At 42.3% G+C, this 12,532-nt stretch overlaps 1 protein-coding gene across 1 annotated transcript in view; it reads left to right on the top strand.

Annotated features, from left to right (window-relative positions):
* Nucleotides 1-12,532, top strand: part of LOC1276424 (DNA-binding protein D-ETS-3) — a 68,549-nt gene that overhangs the window by 34,513 nt on the left and 21,504 nt on the right. Inside the window, exon 5 of the mRNA XM_061644236.1 lies at nt 11,362-11,409. Within this exon, the coding sequence (XP_061500220.1) occupies nt 11,362-11,409 (48 nt within the window). The remainder of the gene's footprint in view (nt 1-11,361; nt 11,410-12,532) is intronic.

Genomic DNA, 12,532 nt, shown 5'->3' with positions numbered 1-12,532 from the left:
TGTTTTATGATCTTGTCTTATCATAAAGTATCATTTCTGCTGTTTATATTCCCATATTCATATATATCTTGTTTTTCTTGTTATATCTTGTGTTTTTATGCTTTCTTTTGCTGTTTTTACATCGTGTTTCAAATTGTGTATTTTATCTACTATTTTATTTAACCTTATTCAAACAAATTATTCTCTAATCATGCTTGCAACCCCTTATTTTGGTTAATTATTAAACGCCCTTAACATTTTCCTCTCCCGTTTACCAAACAAACCTGCGCACTTGCTCGTTATACAAAAATCACTACACCCTCCTTCAATTTCGTCCTCAGCCCCCCGCTTCTCCTTTCTCGAGCATCCACCAAAAGATTGCGGCCACTAAGCCCTTGCGCTTCGCTAACTTTTCATCCCGTTTCAAATTTTCGGTCACGCTTCGTTTGGCAGGTTCAAACGACATTCCGGTGCCCCCTCCCCCCAATGGTTGATGGCCCCGGGGCGCACTGGCACCGCTCGCTCGGTGCGCATGATGGCACGATGGTGCGATGGTGTTACAAATTACACCCCGCGGCGTGTTTTCCTGACACAACATTAAAATTAAACTTTCGCGTCGAAGTGCAAATCTCCCTTTCGGTACCGGCACGGCCGAGAAGCTGAGAAGCCACGGGACCGAAGGCACAGGATGTCATCTGTGTGCGCGATAGAGGCTAGAAGGCAAAAAAAAACGACTCGCTGTGTGCTGTCTCTCGGCACACATACAAGCAATCCACCTAGTTGGTGACCCCCTCGGGCTATTTAAGGGTGCCAAGAATCCACTCGCAGCCCTTTTGATGTATGTGGTGTCAGTGTGTGTGAGTGTTGCCCTGAGGCTATCTTCACACTGGGTGTCCTCTGATCTGCACCGCGCGATGTGTACTCTAAGCGCGTCAACAACGCACGGTTTGGGTTGGAAAATTCAATTTGAGTTTTGATCAAAAAGTGGTTTTGATGATTCGCACTGATTGTAAACAATAAAAGCGCGGACGACGTTCCGTTCGGCGGTCGATTGTGTGTGTTCCCTCGGGGTGGTGCTGCCACAGAGTGCTGCCGATGTTCTTTTAGCAGCCGCGTGACCATACACCAAGAGACTGTACGGGTTTTTGCGTGACTGAATGCAGTGAACTGGATCCTTTCATGTCACCTCAACGATTTGGACAGGCGGGAGGAAGGCCAGGGGTTTTTGACAATTGCGTGAAGAAATGTTTTTCTTCCGCTCGTGTGATTTCGTACGATTGGCGCATGATTGTGGTACCGGGGTGGTGAGATGTCAGGTACCATATCTCGGTGTCGTGTGGCATGGCGTTTGTAGTTCTGCTGGATGACAAGAATAACATCTATAATCTGCTCCTTTGAGTTGAGCATTAATGGAACTGTGTCGTTCTGAAAATGATATTTCAAGCTTGATTGACATTTAAGGGATTGGGTAGGGTTTTAGAGAGATTTATTTGCTATTATGCTTTTAAAACAATAGAGTTTCCCTTAAGAAAGCAACATTGAGTACATATTTTGTAATAACTAATTATCTTTCTTAATGAATGACTGTTTCTTGCGGATTTTTAAGGATTGTGTTGGATTCCAGCTAATCTTTGGGTTTTTCGCACATTTTGTTGGATGTCAACGATGACCGCATTAAATTCTTAGCTCAGAATAATTTTATTTTAAATAGCTTTTTACTATCTTGGTTCTTGATTATTATTCGTTTTCGAGATATTACGCGTACGAAAAATTCATTGCAAGCTGAACGTTCAAAATCATATCTTTGTTTGCCAAATTGACTGTCTACATCAAAAGATCTCAAGCAAAGATTTAGCATTAATAAAGTATTTATTTTATCAGAGACAAGATTACATGGAATATTTAGTACATTAAGTATTAAATGGCCATACTTCCTGACAATAAGATGATGTTTTGGTTAAATTACCAATATAGTTACATTAAATTGTTTTCTTTATTATAATAAACCCATAATATCATCGTCTAGATCAGTGATGTCAAACTCGTTTTGGGTCGCGGGCTGGATTACGGTTCAAAATATTCTTGCGGGAGATGCTCTCAATCGGCAAAAATCATTAAGGACTTATTCTTGGACCTAGAATATTATCTACATTTCTTTCGTAACCTCCAATAAACAGTTCATGAAATTCATGAATTTACTTATACTTTACTTCATGTACTACTGTAATTCGTCCCTACTCGGAAATTCAATGATTCATATTCAATTGCTTCAGATATCTGCTAAATTTCAGGCTACCTGGACAGTTATTTAATCCTCGTAGAATGCCTTCAAACAATGACACAAGAAGTACAAATGCTGCATTTTGATAACGGTAATGGCTAATCACGAAAATTTTTCACTACATCGGCAAATATTGGCTAGATATGTGGCCATTTTGTTGACGAAAAGAGACTACCAGCATACAGTCGACCTCATACAATTCATACCTTTTTTGAGTTCTTGGGTTTTCATGGGTTTTAAATATATCGATCTCATTTTTGCAGAGCTTTATCTAAAGAGTACCCTTATCAAAGAAGTGAAGAGAGTGGTATTTCAATATATGATTTCCAAACTTTCCAGAAAGCCTCAATGTTGGTAAATGGGAGAAAATATTGGTAGTCCTACTTTAGAGTGTTCTCAGGAATCAACTACTAAAACAGATTCTACATGCCATCTTCAAGAATACCTTCCCAAACAAGTAACTATGTGTAACTTACTTCACTCTTCGATAATCAAACTATTAAATCTGAATGTTGAAGGTTCCTCAGTGTATAAACATTAGTACACTCGTTTTTCTTATCTTATAATTTACAATCTATTTCTGCTTCATTCAAATAACTTTCAATGTTCTTCGCCAGCTTCGTATGTTTGACATCTCTGGTCTAGATATAACTAAAATATAAATTTTTAATATAAACCAACATTTAAATATGATTATTTAAAACCTGATTCGATCTCTCAATGTCTGGCTATTAATTTAAATCAAGTAGATAGGCAGAGTCATTTAGTATTATAATTAAACATTAAAAATGTTGGCCCTGCGAGAAACTCACTCATTGATATTAAGGCACTCTAGTACCCCGTGGGTATCGGCACTAAACCAAACTTCGCCTAAATATACTTTCAAATCCAAACATTCATACCTTTTATCAAAGATTTTCATCTCACTTTATTATCTCCTCAGACATTCTTGAGACATCCTTAATCGCTTAATCGACTCTTGAAATACCAACTTCTGAGCTAAAATTGCTTCACAAAACGATTCTACCAAACACGTTCCCTTTGGATTCATCTTAGCTTTCCACCGTTTCCAGTAGTCTCACGCTTAATCGACCTTCACTACCTCTTTCCATAGGTTGTTGGCAATGGTATAGTCTTTCCAGTCCTGTCGCTCTCTCCCCCCCCCCCCCCCCCACTTGCCACTTGCATTGACTTTGACCGACCGGTGCAAACAAACCCATCAACGCATCATCATTTGACCTCTACCGGGCGTGTGAGATGGACAGCGGCCACTATTTGCCTCCGTTGTGGCCAGCCGTCATTTTCTGGTCTTACCCGCTTTTAATTACGGTTGATGTCGATGGATGTTTGCGAACTTTCCTACTTCATTATCGCTGGCTCTGTTTGTCCATTCGCTTTTCCCTCGCAGGGGTTACGTTTTCCCTGGTCTAACGCTAAATTTTGGCATTGTCTAGCCGCTACAATCGGCACTGGTAATGGTGTTGTTTTGGAAATCGATAGAGCTTACCACGAGAAAACTGATCTTATTTGCTATGGAACGGGATGGATTGCTTGTAGTTATGGGATGATATTGTACGACGTGTCAGGCATTCAAGAAGGATACTTTAAGATGAAAAATCCCATGCCTTCACTATCCCTATAGTGTATATTTAAATTCATGGGACATCATCGTAACGCCCCATTGATTGACAATATTTGTAAATTTGATCTAAACCTTGTAAAATAGAAACCAACATCAAACGGGAGTAAACCTCGCCCCAAAAAACACGCACTGGTAGGTTCGTTAGGTTATGTTTCCGTCGGTTCCACCTTCCTATCGGTCACACATGTGTGCTTGTACGCGAACAAGGCCCTAAAGCATCACGGTCACAAATCTATGCAAACATGCCACATGTTAATGCAACCATTTCTTTATTTTTGGGTACTTTTGTTCGCTTTTGCTCTTTATATTCTACCTTTGGTTGATCTCGCACCAGTCAAGCAGATTAAGTGTATCCTTTCCCTGTGAAGGGTCGTTTGATGCTTTTTTTGCGGCACACATCAACAAAAACTGGAAAAAAGGAACATCCGGTTCGCACCGTCAGATTGTATTGATCTCACAACAATACAAAAAATTCGTAACCCAGTACAGTTTCTTTGCGGAATGTGTTAACTCAACCGTCATTCAAGCGCGTTGTGACAAAGCCGAGAAGGAGGAATTTATTGGGTATCGATGTTGGGCAACTCAACAGATTTTCACATAAATAAACATGAGCGCTGGGTGATTGACTCACCCTTGCGTCGTTTTTTTTGTGAGTATGTCAATCTCATAGGCTCTAAGCACATCTACAAAGCACTGCAGATGCTAATTAGAAGAATAAATAAGAACTTTTCCAGTGCAAAAGTGACATTTTTTGCACAATTTTAAAGCGAAATAGTCAATAATCTGTACTGTAAACACGAAAGATGTTTGGAAATATTGCATTGAAAATAAACATTTACATTTCAATTAGGATTAACAGTACAGAAAAGAGTATGATGTGTTAGAAAACGAGTGTTAAGACATGTTTGCACAAACAACTAAACCTTTTCGGAAGCTATTTACAACTTTTATTACAACACTTTGAGTAGTTCTTTCCTTACGAATATGATAAAAGCATTATTAGCCTGCCTGCTATTCAAATTATCCCACGTTCAGGCGCAACTTTTCGTCAACCATTCAAACCCACCGACAAACCACTCCGACTTATGTCACAATATTTGATCACAAAGTGCTCGCCGAACCAAAAAACTGAACGAGACATTTCAAAGCCAGGCCCTGGCGAACCTTGTCAGGCGCAGCCACCTACTCAATTGACAAAAGCGCCATGAAAACATGAAAATGCTCTGATTCTCCGTGAACCTTAAAAGCGCTTTTCCCGTCAAACCCGCGTCATTTACCCCGCGAATGCCACTCGATGGCACTTCAATGGCTCACCGTTCCTGGGCCACACGAGCCAAACAACGACAAAAAAGGCCCCATTCAAACTGTGCAGCTCCTTCAACTGAAGCCCTTAATTGAATATATATTATTCGGCTTACGGTTTCATGAGCCACTTGTACCAACCGTACCCACCTGCGGTTCACAATCCCTATCACAATTCCAGTGCCTCAACATTCGGTGCACATTTTTGATTCGCAATCTTTCGTTTGCGTTTATTTTGGGTCCGTTTTTTGTTGTTGCCATTTACCGGCGTTACGTGAAAAATCTACCCACTCGCAAAACCACTCGAAACACACAAACACTTCCGTCGAGTGACGTGCTCTTCTCCACGTGGTAACAAATGTATCGATGATGATGATGATGATGAGGGTGCAGTGGGGAGATTTGTTGCTTTCGCGCCATGCAGCACCGTACAGCAGTGACACAAAACACTAACGTTGTTTTTTTTTATTCGCAAAATTTAAAATACTTTTAAAGTTTCAACCACTCAATACGGCGTTGCTGCTTTACGAGGTTTGCATGCCATGCATGCAAAACAATAGACGATCGTTACGCATAAGCCTGGTGGAAGTGGAATTAGAATTTATGGTGTTCGCTTGCGTGCGCGAAACCGCTGGCTACCTTTTTGCGATTTTTCTCCACTTCAACCACAACGCCAGTAGAGAGAGAAGAAAAAAAAAACCTTAAAACCATAATAAACAATCTCAAATGCAGACGGCGTAGAAATGAGAATTTGGATGTGCGTACAAAATTGTGTCTAATTTTTCTGCCCTGGCTGTAGCACAGCGAAACGGTTTCGATTTCGATACGGCTCGTTCATCAAAATGATCATAAAGTAAGGAGGACACATTTTGCACGGTTTCGGTAGCGGCGGGAAAGGGTTGGGTTTCGCGCAATTTTGATGGTTTTGGTCCTTCGAACCGGATCGCATGGAGGCGATTTTTAGGTTTGAAATGGCTGTATTGTACAGTAGTTTTGTGGTACATACCATTCATTTCTATTAAATTAATTACATAGTTTTATGGATATATTTATTACCGTAAAACTACACAAAATAATCAACTTATTTATAAACTTACAGTTAAATTTAGTACAAAACAATTCTTAGTACAACTTTATTTACTTGATTGATTTTAGATCAAATGATAAAAAATATGCATTAACATCGATTTATTAATATTTACTATGTAACGTGATTTTATGATGATTTAGATCCAATAACAAGTGAATAAACACCTTAATTTGTGAGCATGAATCATGTTATAGGGAAAAAAATGCTAACAGAGCTGAACTTTTGCTAAAATTTATTATAACGAATTCTAAAGCGTACATGCTATCGCCAAACTTCCAACCAAATATATTTTAGGCAACATTTTTTCCAACCTAATATAGCGTTGATTTGTACTGAATTTATAATCAGCACAATAAAACTTGCCACCTCCCCGACATTTCCCCCGACATTGCCCTATCAAGCAATTAAGCTGAGACAATTGCCACACCGTCCGTCCAGACGGAACGATAAGAGACAGGGTCCATTTTTATGGCACCTCACAACTACAGTTCCTTCCGAAGGGACATAAATCCAACCACCGCTACCACCAACGCATACATGCACTTGAGCTAAAAAAGCGACCACGATGCGTTGCTAAAATATGCAAATTATGCCAAACGCTGCACCTTCCCCCCCACTTTGCCCCTCGGAAGGCCGGAACACTGCTTAACTCATTAAATATGATTAAATAATTATGTCCTTCTGCAGCTTCAGCGCCGTTACGCCCGCTACGCTCGCACAAACTTGGCAAGCAGAGTTGGCAATGGTTGCAGTTTTTGGTCGTTTGTTTCTTTTGGAGATTTTTTCCCAGCCTCCCGCATCTTTGGGCTGTGTTTGCACTCGCTGTGCCCGCTCCGCCAAGAGATTAATTATTAAATTATGCACTTTGAAGATGCAGCACGGTAGAAAAGTGCGCAAAAGTGGACGCAATTAAAGGTCACCCCGGCCTGGGGTAGCCTTCTTATGCTACGGCTTGTCTTGCCGTGTCACGTACGAGTGAGCCTTGTGGAATCATTTCCATTATCACACACAAAAGTTAGCTCGGGCACGACAAGTACAAAAAAAAACCACGAGGCAACGACAAGTACACACGGTGCAATGCCCAAAAACGGGCCACCTCCTCCAACAAATGGTCCCCGGGCGGAAGACGGTGTAATTTAATTTTACGATTGTAGAAATGTCTATATTACTGTACTCGGTACACACGCCTTTCGATAATGCCGTTTCTCCTTTCCTGGGCTTTTGCTGTTTTGGGTAGCATGGTTTTTTTGTTGGTCCTTCGCTCCATTTCTGTCCTCCAACAACAGGGCGCAACAACAGGGCGCGTTCGCTTGTGGGACTTGGAAAATGTGAATACAGGAAACATTTCAAGACGAAGGGAAAGAGAAAAAAGAGAGAGAAAGAGAGAGAGAGAGAGCGTGCTTGTGTACACTCTGTAAAACAGGTCCTTCGGAAGGAACTGCTCAAGCGTCACTTCGCTCCCTGTTCTGCTTTCGGTTCGGTTTCCTGTGTGTGACCTCCGGAAAACCATGTCCCAGGGAAATAACAATTCATATTAACACACACATACACACATACAAATACAATTCGTGATCGTGCTCGTGCTACAAGCGAGTCAGGTTTTACCACCAGGTACACCTTCCCGCAACACTCCACTCCTGAGCTCCATGGGCTAATGGGCTCTAACGACTTACGGAAGGAAGAAGGAAGAAAAGTTGAGAAAATATTTAATAATAACTGGAAGTGTTACTACTCCTGGGTGGCGCATAGCGATGTGAGGTAGTGAAAGGAGTGCGAAAGGATTGTACAATTGTTTTTTTTTTTCCTTCAAGACCGTGGGCGCGTTGGTCGGAAAGCCGACTTGACTCGAGAGCCGCGGTTACAATAAACGATTGACCCCGTGAGGACCTCCGTCGTTCGCAACCGTGTGCAATGTACCGGGCCCCAACCCCTGCCGGAAGGGTGGACGGAAATCACAAGGAAATAAGCCGACGGAATAAAACGGGACCCTTCAAACGCGCACACACACACACACACACAGTCAGGTGCGAAGTAGAATGTTCCACTCATTTAACTCAAGCCGGCACAGGACGCGGCTGGCTGATCGCTGCTGGTTTTGCCAACCTGCACGGACGGAAACTGGCGTGACTTGGCCGGATTTGACAGCAAAAAGGGAATAATAATCACGCGCTCACGCGCCGTCCGTTTGGTATGCATTCTGCTCGGTACAGGTATATTCTTAACTTCTCTTCTGTGCCGGACCATGTTATGTCGCTTTTTTGTCACAGAAAAAAGGAATTCTTCCCTTCGGGAGAACTTGCCCTATGTAACAGATATTGCTCTTCTCTTGAAAGAGCAAATATTCAACTGCATGTAAGTCTTTACCGGTCGGGTCAATCGGGCCCTTCTTGGCACCTTTTTGCAAAAGGAATTTATCAAACAGAGGGGAAGCTGGCGATTGATTCGATGGACAAACAACCGGTCAGTTGCACATCAGCTCCCTTGGTGACGATTGTCGTGCCAGCGGTTCCGAATCTAATAACGAAAACTGATGGCATGATTTTTCATCATGCGCTACACTTCGCCCACTCACTTGACCACCGGGCGGGCGGTGTCTTGGTTACGGCGACTTAACGCCTGTTTTATTTCCCCCGGGGGTCCAGTTAGCGGCGCCAGGGAGTGTGCCGTGTTTGTTTGTTCAGTGCTGTTTGTTCATGGGAGCAAAAGCTTTCACCCAGGAAGAAGTCGATGAAGGTTAAAGTTGGAATCAATAGTGGATGGGAATAAAGGGATTTAAAAACTTTGTTTAAGAAAAAGGAACATTAAAAGTACTGATGGGATCGGTTTACAGTAAATATGAGAGCAAATTTAGGATTTGTACTAAAATAAACTTGCTGTACTAAGCAACTATGCAATCTCCATACAATTGACATAAAATACTTTTCATAACAATTTTTTATTCAAATTTATTTAGGCATTCAAAAACAATTGAAACGAGCAGCAAAAGCAGTGTCACCCTTCGCTCTGAAATACGGTACACGAAACAAAGCATCCCTACAAGTTTACAGCCCTACACCGAGTGCATTGTCGCGCGCGCCACAGCAGCCCAAACAATGGGTACATCATAATGCATTAAAAATTGTTATAAAACATTGCTCATTGTTCTGCTTGGTTGAAATACACAGACACTCTCGAAACTCTCGTCCCTTCGTCAGCCACGTGGACCAAATTGTATCGCTTTCACACAGTGCACTTGCACGTGTACACCGAGTTGTGTAGTAGTGAGTGTGTGTGTGTGTGCTGTGCCTTGTAACATGTTTCGCATTTTATAGCTCGAGCAACCAAAATACAGTGTAGCAACTGAAAAAAAAAACATACTTCAAGTGTACCTGCACAAGTGCTTGATAATAATTGTAGAAATTGCACCCCTCCGGCTCCACCTTCTATTGCTGTGAAATACGAAAAAATCACACTAGATGGCGCTGTTTGCCACTCCCAGCCATCGCTTCGATTACTTACGCTGCTGCAGAAATTATAATAATCACCATGCAAATCACGATGCACATTTGCACACAATGGGTAGCGCTGCAAAATGAATTACAATAATCTGTGCGCACACTCTTGCAGGGCTTACTTCTTTTTTCAATAATTTTTTAAAGTTTTTTGTGTTCATTTTGTTCACTTTAGTACTCGGCACACTATGCAAGATTTGGCTGTGTTCGAATGTACAATGTTGAGTGTTCTTCACTGGTGAAGGATTCCTCCGAGGGGGTAGTGATTTCGCTTCAAATTGTTGCTCCATTCAACCGTTCGAGTATAACGACCAGTGAATGTGCTGGTGCCTTTCGGTGTGTGTATCTGTTCTTTCCGATGACACCTCATATGCACCTTACCGTCGACGTCATCTTTTGCTCGCTTGGGAGTCCTGATTTCACTCTCCCATTTCTCCTGCCCATGTTCCCAACCAACCCAACCCAACAGGACAGAACAGCCCATTCGGAAAGCTGTCGCCTGAATGTTAAAATGTGCACCGTCCATTATGCCGGGCTATAATATTTTATACAATTGCACTGCAAACTGCTGTAGTCCACACAGCTGCCGCCCTTCAAGACTCCATCGCCCGTTTTTGCTACCCTTTTATTCCAGCTTTTATTCCAGTCCTATTGTTCTTCGACACACAGTGGAGAGGTGCAATCTGCATATTTGTTGGGTGTGTGTTTCTCAGTCTGTATTTTATTTCTCCTCACTTATGTAGTTTTCTGTACTTATTTTTTGTTATTTTTGTTTCAATTTCAAGCGTTGCGAATGTGTCAACCACCATCACCACCGTCACACACCATCTGGGTCTGTCTTCTAGTGGGATCAATTTTTCCCACTAGAAGCTTCATTGTCGGGGCGTTTTGCACAGAAAAAGTGCACTACTCGTACATTCAAACGACCTGTTTTTCCTCTTTTTTTATATCCTGACGTTGCTGTTGCTGCTGCTGCTGCTACTGCTATTACTATTTATCCATTATTATTTACATTTCGCGTCCAGCCGGGCATTTTGCAATTAAAAAACGCTTCATAGCGCATACCCGTGCGAGGAGAGCGTGTAGTGGACATTACGACGCAATAGGAAACGTGGGCAGGATATTTAATTTCTCCCGTTCCATTGTGCGCTTGATACGCTGTGCCGGTGGAAACGATGTGTGTGGCCGGTGCAGTCGCAGCAACGGGGACGGTTTTTAATCATTTTTAGCACAATGCAGATACATCGCAAAATGGCACCTCCGAGTGCGGCTTTGGAATGGATGATGATGATGATGACGATGTGTGTACACCGCAACACACAAATTGATGCAAGCAAAAAGAGAAAAATGTACAAGCATTACCATTCAACGGTAAAAATTGTCGACGGGTTTTAATTATGCTTTTGCGAGCGGCATTGTGCGGTGCAGATTAATGGCGCTATCTGCGCTGCGGGTAAATTATCGATCATTCGGTCGTACAATAATGAGGTTGGTGCAAATGGCATTTCCCTTTTTAAAATTTAAAATTAAAAACAATTTATTTTATTCATCGTTTTAAATTCTCCTCTCGTTACAGATCCATATCAGATGTTCGGTCCCACCAGCAGTCGATTAGCGAGCTCGGGTAAGTGTTGCACACTTGTTCTAAAAACAGGAAAGCTTCCTGAAACTCACGCTCACGAGAGTCGCCTCCGAGCCGCCAAACAGTTTAATCGCTTCAGTGCTCAACCACTCAACCAAAAGCGTGTATGCATAAAATAAAGTTCTGGAAAAATCGATTCTTTTGCATAGCCAAACCTATGACCTATTTCTTGGCATGCATACTTTCGCCCCGGTCCACCGGGACTGCAACCGACTTGCTGGTGCTGGTGTGTGTACCCAGTCAGGACAAATTAAGACCTGATTTTGTTGCCTTTGCTTTCGCTCCCACTTTTCGCTACACTTTCTCATTTGTTTTCCCTTCCGGGGACAGGAAAAGCAACAGAGCCGAGGTGGTACCGGTACGGAAACTAGTGCGGAAATGCCGAAGAAACGATGTTGTTGTTGATTAATTACTACTTCCTTTATGGGTTAGAAACACATTACCGCGTTGGGCGCTGCTGGGTGGTGCTGTTCTTACGCTTTTCTGAGGTTTTTTTGCTTTTTCCTTTCACTCCAAGCTCTCCGTGACTATCGAAACGCAGCTTCGAGGTTGAAATTCTTTCACCCCGGTTACAATATTCATTTTGCGTTCAGCGTTCTCGCTGGCATTTTTTTTTGTTTTATTCAACGGGGCGTGTTCGCTAATCCAACGGAACACGAGCACCTTATGAACCGATTTCCTGCCCTCTTTTTTTGCTATTAGTTGTTCACCACGGGCTCCCTCCCTTTTGGTCCCTTCTAATCAACGCACCCAAACGGCACACCGGCTCGGCGAAAGCAGCAAATTATTTGACATTAAAACGAAAAGTCATCAATTTGTCCGACCGGCAGGAATCGGCGTGTTTTTCGGTTCCCTTTCAACGCCGGTGAATGAAATTAGCATAGCTTAGTTGTGCGGAAGGAAAAGCAGGTGTGTGTGTATGTGTGTGAGGGTACCATAATTTATGCCATGTTGGACTGCTTGTAAAGGATAAGGCAGCGTGAGTCAAACACAGGAGCTGGTCAGTTTGTTCACTCACTAACCATTCGGATTCGATTCTCTTTGGGTTTGGGTTAGATGTAACGTTTTCCTAAGAAATTGCTTCCTTTTGCCTTTTCAGCGATCG

The sequence above is a fragment of the Anopheles gambiae genome, chromosome 2 (genome assembly GCF_943734735.2).
Source record: "Anopheles gambiae chromosome 2, idAnoGambNW_F1_1, whole genome shotgun sequence".
Classification (NCBI taxonomy): Eukaryota; Metazoa; Arthropoda; class Insecta; order Diptera; family Culicidae; genus Anopheles; species Anopheles gambiae.
This window is presented reverse-complemented; position numbering and strand designations above follow the sequence as displayed.